The sequence below is a fragment of the Pempheris klunzingeri genome, chromosome 13, assembly GCF_042242105.1.
Source record: "Pempheris klunzingeri isolate RE-2024b chromosome 13, fPemKlu1.hap1, whole genome shotgun sequence".
In the NCBI taxonomy this organism is placed as follows: domain Eukaryota; kingdom Metazoa; phylum Chordata; class Actinopteri; order Acropomatiformes; family Pempheridae; genus Pempheris; species Pempheris klunzingeri.
In genome coordinates, this window is record NC_092024.1 from 17359711 (window position 1) to 17381575 (window position 21865).

A 21865-nucleotide genomic window follows, 5' to 3' on the forward strand; every position below is an offset into this window, starting at 1 on the left:
GATAAAGAAAAATATGCAATCCTACATAGTGGCTTTCTTATGTTTTCGGTCAATTTAGGACTTTAGGACAGGTGATTAATATACAGTACATTTTTAAAAAGAGACCAAACAGGAAGTCTCTCTCCACTGTGGGCCTTCAACAATGATAATAATCATTTAGCTGCAGGAAATGTAAGTTCAAAATGTTTAACGTGTATATCGCATCTGTTAGTGCGTTTGGCACCACACTTTTTTTGAATGAACTCTGTATGTATGACAGTAACACATCAAAGCCATGCTCTTTAGGAGTGCATAGATAATGCTTGCATAAACAAAACAGCCATGGTGCGTGTTGATCTTGCATGTTGACCACGCTGTCTCCTCTGCAGAGGCGTGGCAGGACACGCGTGGGCGTGGCGGGATTTGTCACGCAGCTTCTTCCTCGGCTCCTTCACTACGTGAGGCCGACTTGGAGGGAAGTGAACGTCGCCAAGAAAGGGAAAAATCAGGAGGAGAGGGCCGAAACAGCAACAGCAACTACCCCCCCAAACAAGCTGGTGAGATTTAAAATCCTACAAACGTTTCCCGAAGCCTCTCGGCTGTTTACTTTTTGATATTTGGAGGTTTGTGACATGCTCCCCTCGCGGCCCATGGAGCCGTTGACCAGCTAGCGGTGGCTAATGTTAGCCTAGCCTAGCTTAGCTTAGGCTAACGTTAGCCACCGTGGCCTGTTAGCAGGCCGCTGGGGTTTAGGCGCGGCGACAGAAAGACATTAAACAGACGCTCTCCAAAATAAGGGCACGGTGCTTTATGGTAGCTAGCCGACAAGACACCGTCGCGTATCACCTCCTCTTTCTTTACCTAATGCGAGTGGTTGTGTTCGTCTGTGTGCGCCAAAGCATTGAACAGTGTGCCTTGTTTTAGTCGAGCCTGGTTCAACATATGTTCACCTTTCTAATCAGAGGAGAGAGCGAGCGTGCAACTTGCTAATGCTAGCAAAGCTAGTCAGGCCTCTGCACGTTTCAGACTTGGAGATAAACCCATGCATTCATGTGCTGCTGACCTATAATGAAAATAAACAAAAGGGAAACTCCCCACTGTTAAAATGGCGTTTGTGGCTGCAGGGAAGCTACGTGAAGCCGCGTCCATAGTAATTTTAATGCTAGCTATGGTGATTGTTAAGGTAGTGACGCCCATTTGTAGCGCTGCGTTTGTGTAATAAAGCCCAGATTTTCAGACGGCTTCAGCTGCTGTCTCAGTCTGAGCTTGACTGAGGTTGCTCATGCAGAGAAAGCAGGTCAAGTTGTGATGACAGCAGCTGATATTTCCGCTATACTTAGCAGGTATTAATTGAAATGCTGCACGTCCAAAGTCTGATGTAACCCTCATGCCACAACAGCTCCGCTTTGACACTCCTCTCTCCTCCGGATACTCTACAAAACACTAGCTCAACGGACTATTTTTCCACCAGGAGCATCGACACTCATCTCTGAAACATGTAGCAGCACCACTGAAGTGAAATTCATTACAACGCAATGTTTTCTTTCATTGGGATGTTCCCTTTCCATCATGTTAACCAAGATCAGGGCCTTAAAATGGGAAAATTGTACACAGCAAATAAAAAGGTGTACGTTTCGGGCTTTTGATAGAGGAAATGGCTGGTGGCCTTCTGTGCATGTCCTGTTAAACCAATTTGACCATTTTGCTTAGCAGGTCTGGCTAAAGCCACAATCCAGAAATGTCAATACTGACCAGTAAACACATGAGTTACAGTTAATGCGTTAGAAAAAACCTGCAGAATTGGCTGCTATCACATAGGGCACATTGGTGCAACCAGGTGGTGAATGCAAAATTAGCAAGCTTTGTACTCTGCAACCTATAGTAAATGTTGAAAGCTGCATGAGTTATCTAGTTATCTGTCTGTTTAACAGGCCTCAAATGTGTCTTGTGAGACTTTATTAAGAGGTTACAACAATGTGGGATGTTCACATACATTCTGGTGATGTTTAAAAAAGAAAAGCTTGTCACCTGTCTTAAGTGCACATTTTCAAAATGTCATTATCTTAAAACAGTGAGCTTGCTTGTTCACACACTGCCTCACTGTTTGCTTTTGTTTATCCCCACACAGCCTCAGGAGCAGTGAAGTGTCTTCATGGCAGTTCGTCGAGGACACATTAAGTATTTGAAAGTGAGTATGAGATCTCAGCTCCCCCACGAGCAGTTCTACAGTATGTGACCGCGTCAGTTGAACGTTATCAGTATAATCTGATCGTTTTGGTGTTCAGGTGGTTGACAAGAAATCAAAGTTGTCCATTTGTTAACAAATTTGGCTCAATATACAGACTCACTAACGTTTCACCTCAAACTGAAAACTGCACAAAGCCTTATTAGTTCATTTGTGTAACAGATGTAAGCAGTGATCAGTTTTTATTTTCCTGGAATTGATCATTTAACATTCGTTAAAAGAGCGACATCAGAAACGCAGACGCATTCCAGCGCCCACCGACGATGCCTGTGTTTACTGGATTAATACAGGAGTCTCATTCATCCTCTCAGGCACTGCATCTTACCCACCAGAATACACAATCACAACCCTTCTCTTGCATGAATAGACCTCTGTCAGGTTGACCACTGGACTGGTTTCCTTTTCAGGCCTGATCCCATTTCAGCCACCAGCAAAAGTGTCCACCAGAAATGTTCTGCTGAACAGCCAAAGACACTTTTTTTAAAAAAGCATTTTGAAGTCAGACTCAATGCCCGTTGAAGGCACATTGTTAACTAATCTCAGACACTTTAGCCTAGTTTGCAGACTGTCATGTGACTGGTAATCTAGGTATTAAAGAGTCACTTATGTACGTTGCAGATGTAGATGCAGAATGTGTGTGGCCTTTTCTTTTAAATGCATGACATTTCATTGTTTAAATTTTTAGTTGGCTTGCCGTAAACTGCATTGAGACTAATTTGCAGCTCAAATCTAGTCACATGCTTGTCTAATATAATTACCATGGCATTACCATCACCATTATTTTAACGCCTGATTTGTCTGATGCATTGAAATCTGTAAAATGAATTCTATGTGTTTTTGATCCAGAAGGAACCAAACTAGGACCTGAGAGTCACCTTTGAATATTACTCTTTGCATTTTCACCTCATGAGTCATGACACAGTAAATGCAGAAAACAGGATGACTCTGCTTTATCGTGTTTGAAGATTCAGTTTCAGTTATAAACCGAATTCTAAACGAATTTTCCTGGTGTCTTCATGTGTGTTCGCAGGCCTTTTTCATGCCCCTCTTTATCTTGTTCTTTCTTTAAAACATTAGTTTTAACGTTAATAAACAACAATATGTCTATTCCTCCTACTGTCTTACCACAGAACTTCCTTTGTTATTGGTGAAGCGGTACACAAGTTAGAGCAGTCGACAGTTTGTGATTGATTAATCAGCGACAGTCAGTCCAGCAAACTTTATGCTTTCAGTTGCTTCACTACCCATGGAGTATGGATTCTTCACGCCTTTTATCCAAATTTAGCCCCTGGTTTCTCTCGGTTGACTGAATTCATTGTGGTCTTCATGAATTTCCTTAATGCTTGAGAGAGTTACCACAAACAGACAAGTCTTTTTTTTTTTTTTTTTTTTTTTTTTTTTAAGGAATAGAGGTTGGGGGAAAACGGCAAACAAATATTTTCAAATTAAAATGTTTTAATTAAGTGGGGATTTATTTATTTTTTTCAGAATTCATGCACGTCTGTTGTGTTATTGCACCAGCTGTGTGCCCTACTTTCTGTGTCACAGTCTGTGATATAACAGGGTTGTTCGAGGTAGCAAGGCGATGGGAGGTCGGAGGAGCCTAAAGAGTATAAATTATAGGACGTCTACGGGACACGTTTTTGACTTTGTACATCCACTGACCAGCTGACTACACTTAAATTTGAAAGTTATGTATTTGAACTGATTTCCTTTAGTGTCTTAGAAAATTAATTGTAATTTTGTGTGTTTGTGCACAAAAACATTTTGAGACCAGTGTGGGGCTGCAACTAAGGCTTTTTTCATTATCGATTTAGTCTGGTGACGGATTTACCTATTGTTAAATTATCTAAAAAATGCTAGAAAACAGTGAAAAATTGTATCAATTATTTGATAACTTGTTTCATTCCTCACAAGTCAAAAATCTAATTTATTAAGTTTACTATTATTTATAAAAAAGAAAAGGTCAAATTTGAGAAGCAGAGTCCAGTAAATTTTTTGGGTTTTTTCTTGAAAAATGGATGAAAATGATTTTCTGTCAATCGGCTAATTGTTTCAGCTCCACTTTTGCGTATCCAATGTGCTTACCTTGCCTTGTGTTCCTTCGGCCCACCTGGCCGACCTGCAGGAGGTGTATGACATGTCAAACGGTTATGAAGACCACATGGGAGGGGACGAGGGGAAGGACTCCAAGACCAACCTGATAGTGAACTACCTGCCTCAGAGCATGACCCAGGACGAGCTGCGGAGCCTCTTCAGCAGCATTGGAGAGGTGGAGTCGGCCAAGCTGATTCGAGACAAAGTCGCAGGTATGCTACGCTCTGAAGTGATAAGACCTGTGACAGACCAGATCGACACTTAAACAAGAGATTTTGTTCTAAATGGCGAGAGATTTGTGTTGCAGACTTAGCAAAAATACAAGTTCTGGCAGAAACCTCTGAATATTTCAGTGGTGGTTCAACTTTATGACTTGGAGAATAGACCCATTGCTCCTTTTGAAATGGCTGTCTTTATTGGCAGGATATCCTATAAAGGGCCTTTTTCCACAATGATTTTATGATGTAATTTTTATTTGACAGATATCCCAAATTGATTTCCTGCTTGAGTTGAGTCTTAACTCTTTCACTCAGTTTCTTCACCACCACAAAGTTTTTTTTATTCCAACCAGTCCAACCCTGTTTAACTGTAGATAGTCTGTTTGTTTGTTTAGACTAGCATGCAATGTTAAGATTTGTTTTTGTTTTTAAATATTTATTTGTTTGCAGATTTTTTTGAACTATACAACGTTTTTTTGTTTTATTTTATTGTTTTCCTTTTTTTTTCTCTAGGCCACAGTTTAGGGTACGGATTTGTTAACTATCTTAACCCTAGTGATGCAGACAGAGCTATCAGTACACTGAATGGACTAAGGCTACAGTCCAAAACTATCAAGGTAACGTGCAATAAGGTGTTCTACAATTCTCAAACCAAAGATGTCATGTCATATAACTCTCCTGTGGCTCCTGTGCTGTCCGCTAACTAGCTAGTACATGTCAGCCCGAGGAAGTGATACTGCTTTTACAGCTCACTTACTGCCCTTTCTGACATGTCTGTTGAGTTTGACTTTAATTCTACTTATTTTATTTGACACATTATTTCAAATTCAATGTATGTAATTCCTAAAAAAGCACCTTTTCGATGAGTTTGATTTCATTTTTTTGTTGATGTAGTGTCCTTCTTATGCTTCCAACTCCACTCATTTTTGCCCAGCTTGAAGCCAAAATACCTAAAGGAACTTTAGCGACAGTTTGCTTATCAGTTTGTTTTATTTAGTTCTCTGTTTTTATAGAGTACAAATGTGTTGTTTTTAATAAACAAACATTTCAGATGAAGGATAGTAACTTTTAGAAGCCTAATATAATTGCCCTTGTAGATACAAAAAATGTTAATGTCAGCAGTTGGATAGAACTAAGTACTCATTGTATGTTTTCTGCTAGTTTGTTTTATACATTTGTATCAGTTGAGTTTTAATCCTGAAATTGTTGCTTCCTGTTACCAGGTTTCATATGCACGTCCCAGCTCTGATACAATAAAGGATGCCAACCTGTACATCAGTGGCTTGCCAAAGTCCATGACCCAGAAGGACGTGGAGGACATGTTTTCACGTTATGGACACATCATTAACTCCCGTGTGCTTGTTGATCAAGCCACAGGTACGACAGGTGAATGACTTCCTTGCTTTCAAAAATTTCTCTTCAATAACCGATGGCATTAGACTGCTTGTATTGGAATAGCTTAGTCACCAGCTGCTCTCTTGTGTCCAGGTGCGTCACGCGGCGTGGCTTTCATCCGGTTTGACAAGCGGGCAGAGGCAGAGGATGCCGTCAAAAACCTGAATGGCCAAAAACCACCCGGGGCTTCGGAGCCAATCACGGTGAAATTTGCCGCCAACCCAAACCAGGCGAAGAACACGCAGCTCATCTCTCAGCTCTACCACAACCAGTCCCGACGCTTTGGAGGGCCCTTACACCACCAGGCACAACGGTTTAGGTGAGACAAGTTGTGAATGTTCAGACACTGAGCCACTAAGATAGCTTCAGATTTAAAAAAAACAAAACAAAACGTTATTTGTTAATGAGTCTGTTACTCTAGTCAGAAGAAGAACATTGCGGCTGCCATTACTCTGTTCAATGCTCCTTTTAGTCTCGTTATAATTAAGCCAGTGTGGTTTCTCACTAAGGGAATTTAAATGCATATCACAGCAGTAAAGAGGTGAAATGATTAGTGGGTTAATCAATTAGACTATTTACAGAAAATTACAGAAATGAAAATGAGAAATATAGAAAGTCATCATCACATTTGACAATGAAAATAATTAATTTCAGCCTTAAAATGAATAGATCACATTATGTTATGTGACCTCAGTGTCAGTGTTGTAGATGAATGTACAAATGCTTTACATTTTCAGGTTCTCCCCCATGGGTGTTGATCATATGGGCAGCATGGGAGGCGTCAGCGTCCCCGGGAACTCCACCTCCGGTTGGTGCATCTTCATCTACAACCTGGGCCAGGACGCCGACGAGAGCATCCTCTGGCAGATGTTCGGCCCCTTCGGCGCCGTCACCAACGTTAAGGTGATCCGAGACTTCAACACCAACAAGTGCAAGGGCTTCGGCTTCGTCACCATGACAAACTACGAGGAGGCGGCTATGGCCATCGCCAGCCTGAACGGCTACCGGCTCGGAGACAAGATACTGCAAGTGTCCTTTAAGACCAGCAAGGGCCACAAGTAGAGAGGGCAGGACAATTGGGTGTAGAGGAGAGGTGGAAATGACCTGCGCCAGGCTTTTGTTGCAGAGAGCAAAAGTATTTGCAAAGTCTGACACATCTGTTTGGGTTTTACTGTATTCAGAGTTAAATGAGACGCTCACTCTTCTGCACCTTTGTACTTGTCTAAAAGTTGTTGTTGTTTTTTGTTTTTTTTTTCATCTTTGTACTCATGCTTGGGGCTTGAGGACACTCAGTTGTTTTCATTTTTAGGGAGGGGATGGAGAGGGCAGAAATCCATGACACCCCCAAGATAACTTCTGAAAATTATCTAAAAAGCTAAAATACTGTCCGTATGTGTTGCATGTGAAATTGTGGGGACTAGATAACGGAGGCAGGCAAAAGGTTCTCGGCACCGAAAATATGGAGCATAAGGAACGCCTTGCAATTGTTGTCCGAGTGTTGATATGTTAGTGGCCGATTTAGTCAAAAGAAGGTGAGGAACAATATTTTGCCCATAGCCAGTGACTCTTTCATTTTGGAAAAGCAGTGCTCTGTTCTGGGTCCTCTTCATAAGTAGAAATAGATGCCTTAAATTATCATCCAGTGGACACACAGACCTACAATACCACTCACTGTCTTGAGTTATTATAAGAGCAAAGCACTTTTAACTGATCTGTTTTAGGTTATTAATATCAGTCTTTTTGGTGTTAATCTCTGACTTTTTCCTACCAGGTTAACGAATTTAAACTTGACGACCTCTGGAGGGAAATGTCTTTTGTTTTGTTATCCCTGTGTAAAGTGTCTTTTTATTCTAAGTTGTGTTGAGAGTCCTGTTGAATATGAACCCCAGTCAATGAGTAGGGAGTTAAGATGGACCAAAGGCAGAGAGATGTGATCCTAATACTGCAGAAGAGTTTTCTGAGCAGATTTTCACAAGGTAAATTTACACTTTTGGAATTTTTTTGTTTTGTTTGTGTTCTTGTTTTGGAAGAGGTACGAAGGTTATATCTGATGCTGACTGAGAGAAACATCACATTGGCTCAGTTTGCTGTTCTGTTTTTTTTCTTTCTTTTCTTTGTTTTTTGAGTTAATTTTGAGGTTTTTTTTTTTTTTTGTTTGGAACTTTTTTCCTTTCTAAAGGCATAGATTTCTATTTGTTACTCTAAGTTACAAACTTGTTTTAACGAGTGCTTATCTCAAGTTTGGAGAGAAATTAATGGCCTTTGTTAATGAATTCAGTTTAGATTTGCTTTCTTTTCTTCCTTTCTTTTGTTTTGGTTGTTTCACTTTGAACATAAACATTAAATTTTATTTCTTTTTGCTGAAAGTTTTGTTTGGTTTGTTTCTTTTTTTATTTACCTTTTTTAAAGAAAGTTTGGAGTTTTGTTCTATTATTTTTCTAGTTGCAAATCGGCAATACTGACAAAAGATCCATGGTCGAGATCTCAAGCAAAAACAAGCTGTTACTATAAGTGTTGCCACTGGAGGCTTTTAAATGACTGAGGGAGGCTAGAAATGTTTTACAGATTTATATGGACCGTGATAGTTAAGATAAGGTTATTTAACTTGTACACAGACACTAGAATGAATGATTGTTCAAACATTTCATGAAGCAGTTTCTTGAACATTTCCTGATAAGTTTTAGCCACAGAAGCAACATAATCAGCAAGTTGAAGCTTGTGTCTGCACAGTTGTCTTTTCAGCAAGTTATGACTTGAATGTCAGGCTTATTTATCGACAAGTGGATCAGTAAATCTGTTTTTTGATTTCATTTGATTTGTCTGCTCCAGTGTAGTTACCTGAAGTGAAGCCGGACATTTTTGTCCCATCAGCAGTATTTAATATATATAAACACACCATTCATTTGGAGATTTAGGCCTTAAGCCACAAACCCATTGATCTCAACTTTGAGGATTCCTTTTAACTAGTGAGGATTTTGCATTGTTTACTTGCCCAGTGAAACACCTCTAATATCACCCATTTAGAAAAGATTAGCACTGGTATTGTAATTGTTGTCGTTTTTAACCTGACCACAAATTGAACAGAGGAACCACTTCATAGAGTAACAAGAACCAAGTGATTCTTGGGAGAAGCACCTGGTCACCTTTTTTTTTTTTTTAGGAGTCACTTTTAAAAGAGTTTTCTTTCCAGCAATAATCACCCCAAAGCTTCATTGAATGCCTCTTTGATCCGTGTGCCCCCAGTATGAAAGAAGTATTCCAGCTGCAGGCTTCAGATTTTGGTCTTAAAAGTGCTTTTTGATTTTGTTTCCATGTTATTTTATTGTGTCCTTAAATTTGTGCAATATTTCATGGCTTGCTCAAAGCCAGTAATTAGAAATTTATTGTAGTCTTGGACTGTCCGTTTTTTATAATTTCTTTTTTCTACTGACGTTATATGTTACTGCTTAGTTTTCTCAGCAGTCTAGTTGGAATTTCATGAAAGTTGCAGGTGAATTTGTTTTAAGGGGCAGTCGGAATAAACTGCATTCCGCCTTAATTTATAAGTGGTGTATTTTACATCAGAGGAGGCGCAAATATTTATTTGACAACTTATGCGGTCATACTTGTTGCTTATTGGAGTGTTTTTAATGGATTGTTGGTTTTTGTTTTCTTTCTTTTTGAAGGACACCAAGTTGAAGTCCATTTAATGTCTCTAACATTGGATCATTTCAATAAAAATATGGTGGCTTCTCAAAAGTGAAAGAATGGAAATGTCTCGTCAGAAGCTTATTGTGGATTTGCTTGACAAACAAATGTTGTGAGATGATTCGATTTCCTGTTTTACTCATCAGAAAGTAGATCAGCATAGACGTATGATCCAGTAGAGGCATTTGTGTTTTGTTTACGGGAAGACGGATGGTTTATCTTCAATATCATCTGGCCTTAAGCTGATCCCATAATATTGACCCAATTATCACCTTCTGAGACCAGATGGGGGAGACATGGCAGAATCAACACGGAGTAACACACCCACATTTCTTCCAAGCCTGTAATTTGACACCACAGAGAAAACACATTGGCTGCGGTGGATTTCTGGTAAGTGTAAATAGTATTAAATGCCACTTTTACCCAAAGAGTTACCTCCTGAACCACAGCCTCCATACCAGACATGGAGATCCTAGGCCTGATTACTTTTTGTTTTTTCTCTATAGATTGGATATTTTGCATTAGTATAACATTACTACCACTTGGAGTGGGCATTTCAACCATTTATTTACCACTTTACTTTTAGCTATCAACTTTGACTGTACTGTGTGTGTGTGTACAAGTGTGTGTATATATGTGTATATATATATATGTATATAAGCATGTTTATATATATATCAACATGTTTATATTTATATATATAAAAACATATGTTTATATATGTATGTGTGTGTGTGTGTGTATATATATATATATATAAACATGTTTTTTATATATATATATATATATATATATATATAGAATTGAATCTTTGTTTACTGTCTTGGCCACATAAAAAGTGACAGATGAATGGTTCAATCAGGTGATAGCATATTGTATATTATTCAAACCAAAACGCTATCTGTACTGTGGCAAATTAGTTGAGCTTCTCCACAGTCTTCCCATGTGCCCCCTGTTGAAAGCTGAAGTAAGGCGTAGGGAACATGCACCTCACTGATCTAAAGCACAACAGACTCTAACTCTAGACAACTGGACTTGGAGTGCAGCTTTGATTTCAATGTGGTTTTATTAAAAAACATGACCACATAATTGAAAGCATAGGTATAAAAACACAAATGATAGTCTAAGCATAACATGAATATTCTTATTAATGTTGCTGCAATATATCCAATAATGCATTGTCTAATGTCGATAAAGGGTCACTTCAACAAAATTAATTTCCTCCTCGTCTATCAGTTTGTTTGCTTTCAAGTCTTTCAAATTCTCAGTATTATTGGCAAAACTGAGATCATGTTAAGGCAACTCAAAACCTTGTTCTGAAGTCTAAACCTGCAATCGAACTTCATTAGGACGGCCTCACTGTGACTTTAAGTATCACTCTAATCCAACTAATGCATGTCAGTACAAAACCTTATCATGTCTGCGGTCGCTCTTGGAGAGGCTGAGATTTAGGTGACACGTGGAACTTGTGCGTATGCCCTCACAGCCTGTGTCTAAAGTGAGTGGAAATATACAGTACAACAAGTGATGAAGGTTTTTGTTTTTTCGGCATGGCACAGGCGAAATCCATACGAGCCGCTAAACCCTGACACCACAATGTATTCAGTCTTTGGTCTCATTCAGGATGGAAATGTAACATGATCTTAACCAAACTGGATTTCTCAGCTGATGGTCCCTTTGTTCCCAAGAGGTTAATCTCTCTGCTGTAGAAGGCAGTATCCCTTGCCGTCCATCCTGTCTTAGACTTGGCACAGGTTGTAGGAGGCCATAGGTCTCTCCAGCACGTTGTCGCCGTCCACCTCAAACACATAATCGCAGCGGTGCGAGATCAGAGGAGCGTCAGACAATGCCACGCTCTGATTACCGAAGGAGATTACTGTGTCTCTCTGTGGGGAAGAAGTCACAGACAGTGCAGTTAGTTAAGGTGGAAGAAGTTGTTTCTCAGAGGTTGGGTTTTTCTAGAATTACATGAAAACTGGGTTAACCAATGAATAAAGGCTTGGATTTAAAAAATGTTTATAAAATGGCTTTGAACTTAATTATGATGAGGTATAAAAAATGTCCCCTTTAATTGGTTTAACAAAAAGAAGTTGTCCTCCTTACCCGTTTGGGACCACCTCCGTTATTGACAGTAGAAGTGGAAGCAGCTGGAGTAGTACTGGCTGCTGTCTCAAAGTCCTTCTTACATAAATGAGCCATAATGCCAGCAGCTAATGCATCACCAAGAACATTGATCATCGTGCGGAATCGATCGCTGAGAATGAGACAGAAAAGATCATTTAAAGTTTGCCCCAACAGCCCCTATAAGACACACTGATGCTCTATGGTTGTGTAAGAGTAGTTGTGGGACTCACAGAACCCAATCGATGGCCACGATCAGCGAGATGTCAGCAGGCGGTAACCCCACTGAGGTCAGCACAATCACCATGGTAACCAGACCTGCTTGAGGTATCCCAGCTGCCCCGATGCTGGCTGCTGTTGCCGTTATACTGATGGAACAAGAGCCGGGATGTTAGAAATGCAAAATAAATTGCTTCTCGACACAGAAAACCTATCGTGGGGAAAATAATGAGCTCATTCTCACCTAATAGTGACCAGCTGGCCGAAGTCCAAGTCATACTCATTGACCTGAGCGATAAAGATGGCCGCCACTGCCTCGTAAAGGGCTGTGCCATCCATGTTGATGGTGGCACCCACTGGGAGCACGAAGCGAGCGATCTGTCGGTCCACTCCACAGTTCTCCAGGAGACACTTCATGGTGATTGGCAATGTGGCTGAGCTGCAGAGGAGGAAGAGAAGAAGAACCGTTGAAATGTCCTTATAGTACATATTTCTGTTTTTAACAAAAACAAACATTAAAAACCTGTCTCCTCTTACCTTGATGAGGTGGCCAGTGCAATGACAAGGGCCTGCAGCAGCCCCCTGATATACGTGAAGGGGTTTTTGCGAGTGAAGAAGAAGAAGAAGAGTGGCAGCAGGATGAGCCCATGCACAAACAAACCAGACAGGACCGTGATAAAGTACATGCCCAGCTTCTCTCCCAGGTGGGCAGGGTCGTGCATGTCCAGGATCTTCCCCGCCACAAGGAACACAATACCGAAAGGGAAATACCTGCACGGAGGAGAGAAGAAGAGAGAGGTTCGGGATCACTGACGTTATTATGAAAGTGTTGATCTCACCCGTCACCTTCTGGCTGAGCATGTGTATTTCCACAACAGACTTTGTAACACACTTCTTTGTTATCTGAAAATAACAAACTCAGGAGGGGATGAGCTGCATGTGATGCATTGTACTTATTAATACACTATATGGCCAAAAAGCATATACACCCCATAGAGGGATGGCTCCTGCCTTTTAACTCGACAATCCTCCTGTGCCAGGTCCCTAAAGAGAGGTTTCCGGGTTGGGTGTGGAAGAATTTGACTGTCCTGACCTTAACCTCATCCAACACCGTTGGGATTGATTGGATCTGAGACTGTGAGCCTTATCAGGTCTTATCGGCCAGCATCGGCGGCCGGCCTACCTAATGCTCCTGTGGCTGCAGGGGAGCAAATCCCTGCAACCAGGCTGCAGGAGTGTGGAGGCTGTTACAGCAGCAGATTAATGCCCATGACTTTGGAGAGGATGAGATGAGATGTGTGTGTAGAATGTTTGCGTGGTCACAATATTTTCTTGAGTGTCCACCATCCTGAACATTTGAGTTTGTTTTACTCAGCACTAATCTTATTACTGAAGGTGCCTCTTTGCTCCATTCACACAAATGTAATCCAAGAGTCACCTCGTCAGCTCCCATGTGAAGTAGCGAGGACACTTCAGACGCCACAAGTTTATTTTTAGATATAATCTGTGTCTGCTCAGTGAACAGTTCTTTTTTTGGATGCATGTACCTGACAGAAAAAGTGACAGCGTGTGCGTGAGTGCAGTCTCACCACATAGCAGCGTTAATGATCTTCATGACGCACTCGTTGATGCACTGACACACGTTGACCAGCGGCGCTCCACGTTCTCCCATCTTCCCCAACAGCAGACCTGAGAACAGACAGTACATTCACAGGGATTACAAGTCAGTCCTGAAAGGGTTCATATGTTGTGACTACTTACTTAATTAGCAGTCATTTAATCATTTACTAATGCTTTATAGATCGGATATAAGCCATTAATAGAAGCAACTTTGGCAGGTTGTGTAAAGTCCCTTTGGTTGGTTATACTGTCCATACAGTGATGGAAAGTAACAATAATGTACATGTAAAGTACATTTACTTATACCTCTTTATAAAACGCAGTGTGTAGTTGTGGCCCATTATCACGTATCTGATGTCTATGAGTTGTTCGCAGTTCAACCATTTCACCTCTCAGGTTTCAATAACGGCTCAAAGAGGTCAAATTAGCCAATAATCAAAAAAATAAAACAAACATCAGAGTAAAGTCCAAAACACAAGTGCAGATTTATGTTGCAGGAGTGTTTTTTTTTTCTTCTTTCATGCCTCTATAAGCCTCTCGCGACCCCTTAGATTTAGATTAAAAAGGACCCAAGCCCTACACTGGGAACCGTCAGACTATACCTAGCTGTATATACCATACTTTTAACAGCACGTCAACCTGCTACAAGGGTAAAATGCTGTTTTTACATCAGTTACAGGGGCAATTTTTTCTGCAGAATGAGTACATTCACTTGTGAAACTTAAGGTGTAGTTTGCTGATGATACTTCTGCACAAGCATTAATACTTCCTCTACCACGGGTCATCAATAAAGTGTTGAAGCTCTTAACTTTCTATCAGAAATGATCAGCTTGTTATGTACTGATGCTCCACTGAAACAGTGATGAACTGAAGAAAAAAAAAAAAAAAAAGGGCGCCATGTTGGAGCAGGATTCTACACAACCTGGCAACTCAAAGGTTGTTATGTCTCATAAAGTAATGGATCTATAAAGCATTAGATTGTATTAGACTTATTAACAACCAATGAAGCCATTAATCACAACTTATTAGAAGATTACTCATCAGAAAGTTGTACCATGAGCATTATACTTAGATAAATAAGGGTTAGGGTTTTTGAGACTGTCTTACCCATGGTGGCCGAGAAGATGACAATCCCCAGCACGTTCATGCCTTTGCTGGTACTGGGGACAATTTTATACTTGATGTCGGGAGCGGGGGTGATCTCCAGGAAGACTGGGTGGCCCAGTTGAGGGTTGTGGTAGTCGGGCATGACGTATACGTAATTGGCCTGGGACTCTTTTACATCAGCGCTCTGCACAATAGGTAGCAGGTCTGTTCGGTACTGGAGTGGGAGGACAGAGAACAAACACAGTGAGCTGTTAATATGTGGCTACTGAACATTGCATTTAAAGAACAGTGTTGCACAATGGATTGTGAGTTTCTTCTGTTTGTCCACTCACCTGCTGAAAAGTGGCTTCAATTAGATTTGACGGGATCATGTTCCTATGAAAGACAACACACGGACAGATAAATCAGATCATGTCTGTGGTGAAATATGCAATTCAATCTGTACTTTTTGTGTTTTTTTGATAAGTAGTTTATGTGTCATATCATTCTTTAAACAATAGACAGCCTGGCTAATACAGTATATTTAATATGGATATATTTCACTACAATTTTTTACATTTTTGTCCATGTTTTCATCATCTATAACTTTACCACAAGCTGATTTAGTAAGTGTTCTTGAGTTTTCCTAAGACACAATCTTAGTCAGCAGATGCACTGTCCTTAATTTATGTTCAAATCTTTACTGATTAAGATGATATGGTGTGACTGAAAGCTCCAGAACAGCTACTAAATGGATCTCAGCTGGTTTTTCCAAAGTCAACAATGAACTCTTTGAAACTTTTTATATTTGTCATTATGTGGGAGTGCTGTGTTTACTTAAGTTAATGGTCTGAATACTTTCTCCATCTTTCTCCATACTTTCTTATTAATAGCCTGATCTCTGCTCCTACATGTCTGTTGCTGTTTTATATGCAACACAAGAATAACAACAAAATAATCTCCAACTGAACGAGGGGATACACTGTGACACAACATAAAAACATGGAGAGAGACCTCAGCATGTGAATAATGTAGAAGGAGCATGGACGCCTGCACTTGGACTGTCTTTACACAGCATACGTCAATGACAGTGAACCCAGGCACAAAGCACATCAAACACGTAAGAGGACTGAAATGTACACCTGATACACACTGGACACACACAGCTCTCCAAAATAATCAGGTTTAAGAAGAAGGTATTAGTGGGCCTCTCACATGAATGGCACAGCAGTAAGCCTGAGCACACACACACACACACACACACACACACCGGACCGCAGGCTCTGTCTCACACTGCAGAACATTGCACAAGGACCTTCTGAGAAAGTGCAGGCTTAACAGATCACAATTAAGTGTCTCCCTATTCTTAGCTGATCCTGCTGCAGGAGTGACACTGCAACTATCTAACAATCACATTTTCTTCCCGTCATCTTTATTCTAACGCTGGAGTCCTTCACCTGCTGACTAATAGACTTCTAGGTCTAGTGTAGTGTAAGTATTGATATTTTTGGAACCCCTGGAGTCCAGTAAATATTAGAACAACACATTTTCAGTTTTCAGTTTTACTCGCTGAGAATTTCATGATTTTTGATATTGTTTTTTGTGAATGCTATTACTTAAGCTCCCAAGATCAAACTGATGCCTTGAGATTTTGTGATTAGGGACCTTCTTGTTCCTGAGGGAACTGGATCCGTGCTGGTCTGAACTGGATAGATAGAGTGGAAGATCTGGAATCTCCTGACAAGCTCCCACCAGGAGAGTACAGTCCAGTTACATATGTCCTAAAAATAGCACAGACCCCATGTCACTGTTTCTTCTGTTGTTCCTGATGGGAAATCCACTTAGGAACACGCGACAAATGCATGAAAAATCTGCGTACAAGTAAAGCCTGGTTTAGTTCTTTGTTTTCTTTAACAAGTTGCTGTAGTAAAGAGAAAGAGCAACTTAACTGTGTCGACTGAAAGACGAGATGACCTTTATTACTCATAGTTTGAAGTCATGCTAGCAGCGAGGGTCTACGAATGGCAATGTCGGTATGTAGGTCCGCCACTTTGGTCCAGACTGAAATACCTTAACAACTATTTGATGGATTGCCATGAAATGTGGTAAACATATTCATGCTGCCCAGAGACTTTGGCGATCCCCTGAGTTTTCTTCTACAGGTTAAGAGTGCACATTTTAATGTATTTTCAGCAAAAATATCTACTTTTAAAATTCTCACTACTCCAGTGATATATCTTGACATATATCAGATGGATTGGCACTGTTTGGCTCAAAGAATTGGTCAGGTATTAGAGGCCAAAAGGTAAAAGTTTGAATGACGGCATTCACATCCCTAAGTCCACTTGGTCAAAGTGTGATAGTGTCAGTGTTAACCTGATGAGGTCCAGCAGAGCGTCAGCGGAGGTCATAACAGGCCCTGAACTCGAATGGTGGCCCTCCTTCTCTGAGCCCGTCCCCGGGTGAATGATGAGCACCAGGATGATGCCGACGATGACAGCGATGAAGGTCGTCCACAGGTAGTAGGTGATGGTCAGGACTCCCAGCCGACCGCTTGCCTTTGTGTCCATGGCTGACAGACCGGACATAAGACTGGATGGGAAAACAGGGGGTGTTCAGTTAACTCAGGAGGTAACAATTAACTTGTATAAATAGTGAAATTCTCCGTTTTTTTGAAGCATGACATGTTGCATGATTTTCTTATGTTTCTATTTTACTTATTATTTCTTTTTATTTATTTTATTTTTCTTATTTCTGATGTTTTAGTCAGCGAACAATTATCAACTACTGTAATTAAAACAGTAAAAATAAATTGGTTGATGCAGCGTTATTCAGTAATGATATTCAGTGTTTACTATTTAGATGTAGATTTTGCACCTGTAAGACTGTGGATTTCTCTTGGTAAAATGTTTAGGTTTTGGGTTTTGTTAATTGGGTTTCCATTAAGACATGCACGTACAAGCTTTTCATCCAGAATTCCAGGTGACAGGATGAGAATAGCTAATATGAATATTGGAACTTTTCTCTTACAGCTATGATACCATCAGAGCGTTTATCTGGTGGTTTGGCAGAGGAGGACGACTTTTCTTACCTGGAGGTGATGAGGGGCAGAATCAACATCTTTAACATCCTCATCAGCAGTTCTCCAGGGAAGGAGAAGTAGATCTTTGCCTGTGTGAGAGAGAAAAAAATCATATCCCTGTAAATGACAGTTTACCATCATACTGTAAAAACCAAATAACATGTCACCACTGAAAATCCTGTTCGGACACATGGCTACTACAATCTGCCTTAATAAATGTGATGCTAAGTATATTTAGTATAGTTTAGTATAGTATATTATATATTATGTAAACCCCCAGGACTGAAATTCCTCTTTATTCACTTGTTTTTGCACTTTTGCCCTGTATACCTAATCTTATTTTTTATTCAGTTCAAATGGCTTTATTCATTCAAGAACAATGTTACTAAAACATCAAAATGTAGTAATATGAACATTATCACAACATTTATTTGTATATATATATATATAAAAACACAGTGGCAATCAAAACATTTTTTACAATGAATATCTAAGTGAACAGAAGCTGACCTGACCTCTAAATGGCTAAATGGTACAAGGTTATGACACATAACATGATCCTATAACAGTTCAATAATATTCCAAACTCTGGTGGCTATTCAAAAACCTTCATATGTCTTTACTGGAGGTACCTCATGGCTGATTTTCAGGTATGCTTTGGATCATTGTCTTCAATGCTGCAATACCGATCCTCTCTTCAACTCAACTATATTTGGTGGAATCCATTCTTCCTTCCACTTGCACAGTATTTCTTGTTCCTTTGCCCTTTTTTCACCAAACATACATACTTTCTTTGCTTCTGAGGGTTTGCATTTGCATACATGCCATGTAGGTCTTTGTTGTTCAAAGTGCATTGTGTTGTTGTCCTTTGAACAACTCGACCTGTGTCTGCCACTCTGTTTTGCAGCTCTCTTGCAGTGATGCATGGCTCCTTTTGAGCATTGCTCACCTGCTCTCAGGCCATCCTATCTGACATTTTTCATGGCCTGTTCCAATTATCTTCCATTTTCTGATGATGTTTCTGACAGTGGAAGCAGGTAGTTTGAAATGATTGAATGATGAATGATTGAATGATTGTTTTTGTAATCTTCTCCTGGATGTTGGAAATGAACTGTTTTGATTCTGACATCCTTGGACAACTGTTTAGATGAATGAACCTGACAGAAGAGCAGCCACAGCAGGATACAGCAGGCATGGAGTTACTTCAGACTAATTAGATCAGCCCTGCAATTGTATTCATCTGATTTCTTAAAGCCGTAAGGAGTAAATCACCCAAGACATGGCGCGGCCTTGGTGTTTTTTGTGTCATCTTGTGCAATTTAGAGGTCAGGATGACTTCTTTTATGCCAACATCTAACTGTCTAGCTGTTATGTTTGTGCATTTAACTGTGAACTGAATATGTGTGTGAACTGCTTTTATTTATTGCACAAATGTGTAAATGAAAGCTGTTTGAAATCAAATGAAGGAGATCCACTTCAAACATGTCAAATCACATGTAGGTCATTTCTTAATATTGCGTTCAACACGTTGTTGTGATCATATCCCTTTGTTTCAATTTGCCATTTGTGTTTCACAGATTCTTTGTTTTCTCTGCAGGTGAGGATGTAGCCTTTAAACAGGCATGCGAACATTTATGATAATTTGCTGGATGGTGGATACTGCTGAAAACATGATCATGAAATGAAAATGAAACTTGTTCCATAAACCAAATTTATCATACAAATAACATGTACTTAAAATTACTGATTTGTTTGGTCATTAGCGGAAACAAACTGTAAACACAACACTGACATCAACTTTTGGGTTGATATAGCACTTTTGTTCACTTTTAGTGGTTTTATGACCACCTGGTAAATGTACAGTAAGGCTCTTTTAGCTCTGTTTTGGTCCCAACCAAATCCTCAGGGAAATATTTGGTTCTGCCAAATGTGCTCTGCTTTGTTCACCACCAGCTACGTCTTCAACTATGTCTGTCTGCTGTTTGGTGTTGAACAGGTACCGCACAGTGAGTTTATAGAACTTTTTTGCGACACTATGGGAGCAGTGAGAGCGAATCAAAACAGTAAAGTTATGGAAACAGTAAAGCTGCATGAAGCTGAGGAGAACTGCGCAGCTCTGAATGACCTTCACTACAAGCAATGCCTTCCTTTTAGTACTCAAGTGATCCAATGTTAATGTAGAAATATTAATTATAGGAGCTTTGACTATTTCTGCACTCCTTCTTTCTTGTTATACTTGACTTCCTGCTTCTATCTGCCGCCACTCTCACTGTGACATAACAGGATTTACCCACAATGAACAAGACAGACTGGCTGGAACTTCCCATCCTGAATGTTGGGTTAATTTGCACACAATATTAAAAATCCCACTACATGATATCATACAAAAAGGAAGACTGTCAGACCCAAAGCCAGTCACATTGCCTCCTGTTAAATATCTATCCATCCATTCATACCTGTGTGGAAAGGTTGAGCGACCTGAGGAGAAATCCAAGCACACAGCCCGTCACCACAGCAATGACCGAGAGCGTCAGCAGGCCATTCCTCTTGCAGTAGTCCTTCACGCACTCCCTAACTTTTACCGACACCATACTCTTCAACATCTTCTTCAACCACTCCATCATTATTCAGGCTTGGTTTGTGGTCCTGCAGTCCCCCCCTCCCCCGAGTGACCACAGATATCCGAGTCTCCTGGTGAGCGAGATCGATCAGTATGTTTTTCCACAAGATCCGAGGTGGAAGGTGGTGAGTGAAACTGATCAAATGTTGGTCCTGTTTCACGCTGAAGAGCTCAGCCCATCTGAGAGCGGAAGCGTTGACTAATTGATTCCTGGTAAACCATTGCCTAAAAGGATTATCCCTATCCCATGCCAACAGAGGTTCTTCTACAGCGACATAGGCTTATTAAAGAGGATAAAGGCAAGACTGATTAGCTCCTCCATTTATAGCTCATTATGAGTTATTACTACTCCCCCTCCAAGTCATCCCATTCATAAAACAGGGGCTCGAACTTTCACCTCTGTGACTTGCACTCAGCTCTCATATGGACAAGGTCATCCTCCAATCAATCGTGTTTTGGCTTAATTAACTAATTAGATTACAATGAGTCACAGGACAGAGGTTATTGAAAGGAATTACAAATTAGAGTTATCTAAACAAGATAAAAGCCGTTGTATTAAAGGTGACGTGTGACCCAGACTGTTGCTGTTTAAATGAACATTGATGCAGTTGTTGCTTTCTAAGGACATACAGGCGGATTTTGGTTTCACCACGTGCAAGTGAAGGAGTTACACTGCACAAGCAGCCTCATCAGAGGGCCGAGGCCAAAGGTACAATACCACCATCAGAGCTCGTGCTGAGAACATGCCCTGACACTTGTTGTTCCTTGACCTTACCAGGATTTGTTGTCCGTTCAGTTGCAAGGACACTAAGAGGCCTCAACGTCAGGACCTTTTAACTAGTAAATAATACCTTCTTGGCTCAGTGAGGTGCCTCAAATGAACTTGGAGGTGGCAGCGTGAACTGGGAACCCAACAGGCTGTTAAAGAGAATGTGTAAAATCAGATTTATTCATGTGTGGCTGTAGATCAGAGGAAGGTAATCTAAAGTAAAGTCTCTGCGACCAGTAGAGGTGCTGACAGAAGTCATTGCATGCCGCTGCTATAATCCATCCCAGTTATCTCTCTCTATTGTGTTGTTTGCATGTCTTGACCTACGTCTGCCGACGTCACAGCGTCCATGCTGACCTGGGAACAGATCCAAATTTGACTCTCTCCTGTTCAGCAATGTCTGCGTACGTCACCTGTAACCAATCCAATAACGTTTAATCCTTTTCTTGAACTATGCAGGCAGCGAGATCAACAAATGGTACAAACTGGATACACACACTGTGTGTGTCTGTTGATTTCAAAATGATTGTACAATATATGCTTCTTTCAAATGTACTGCAATAGAAAAAGAATGTAGCAGAAAGTGGGAAATCTCAAGTCGCTATAAGAACCTCCAAACTCTTGTTAGTTAGGCTGCAGCCCTTCAGTGAATGTATATACTTTACTTATATTCTGAAAGTATATCTTCTACCTAGACTTTTGTCTGGGGAAAACCAAAAAATAGCAT

At 40.4% G+C, this 21865-nt stretch overlaps 2 protein-coding genes and 1 gene segment (V, D, J or C); 2 read left to right on the forward strand and 1 right to left on the reverse strand.

Annotated features, from left to right (window-relative positions):
• LOC139211503 (Ig kappa chain V-III region MOPC 63-like) overlaps nt 1-21865 on the forward strand; it is a 29725-nt gene that overhangs the window by 4865 nt on the left and 2995 nt on the right.
• On the forward strand, nt 444-9643 carry elavl1a (ELAV like RNA binding protein 1a). Of its 2 annotated transcripts, none has more exons than XM_070841697.1 (7): nt 444-536; nt 2108-2167; nt 4353-4533; nt 5053-5156; nt 5763-5925; nt 6028-6253; nt 6672-9643. In XM_070841697.1, the coding sequence occupies exons 2-7, from the start codon at nt 2132-2134 to the stop codon at nt 6994-6996; spliced, it is 1035 nt and encodes a 344-aa protein (XP_070697798.1). In that variant the 5' UTR covers nt 444-536; nt 2108-2131; the 3' UTR covers nt 6997-9643. The 2 variants fall into 2 exon arrangements, with proteins under 2 accessions (XP_070697798.1, XP_070697799.1); XM_070841698.1 differs by having other exon boundaries at nt 5763-5916.
• slc1a8b (solute carrier family 1 member 8b) lies at nt 10795-20373 on the reverse strand. 2 transcript variants are annotated; one of them, XM_070841692.1, is made up of 11 exons: nt 20206-20373; nt 17759-17838; nt 17044-17259; nt 15021-15063; nt 14689-14902; nt 13551-13650; nt 12499-12732; nt 12206-12400; nt 11976-12110; nt 11725-11875; nt 10795-11507 (listed from the first exon to the last, which is right to left on the reverse strand). In XM_070841692.1, the coding sequence occupies exons 1-11, from the start codon at nt 20371-20373 to the stop codon at nt 11361-11363; spliced, it is 1683 nt and encodes a 560-aa protein (XP_070697793.1). In that variant the 3' UTR covers nt 10795-11360. The 2 variants fall into 2 exon arrangements, with proteins under 2 accessions (XP_070697793.1, XP_070697794.1); XM_070841693.1 differs by having other exon boundaries at nt 11767-11875; nt 20206-20370.

Coding starts and splice junctions, on each gene's coding strand:
- elavl1a (XM_070841697.1), top strand. CDS start 2,132: ATGGCAGTTCGTCGAGGACACATTAAGTATTTGAAA. Junction 2,168..4,352: donor GACACATTAAGTATTTGAAA/GTGAGTATGAGA, acceptor GCCGACCTGCAG/GAGGTGTATGACATGTCAAA. Junction 5,926..6,027: donor TCAAGCCACAGGTACGACAG/GTGAATGACTTC, acceptor TCTTGTGTCCAG/GTGCGTCACGCGGCGTGGCT.
- slc1a8b (XM_070841692.1), bottom strand. CDS start 20,373: ATGATGGAGTGGTTGAAGAAGATGTTGAAGAGTATGGTGTCGGTAAAA. Junction 14,903..15,020: donor TTGAAGCCACTTTTCAGCAG/GTGAGTGGACAA, acceptor CTCCCACTCCAG/TACCGAACAGACCTGCTACC. Junction 12,733..13,550: donor ATCATTAACGCTGCTATGTG/GTGAGACTGCAC, acceptor TCCTCCGTGCAG/GTATTTCCCTTTCGGTATTG.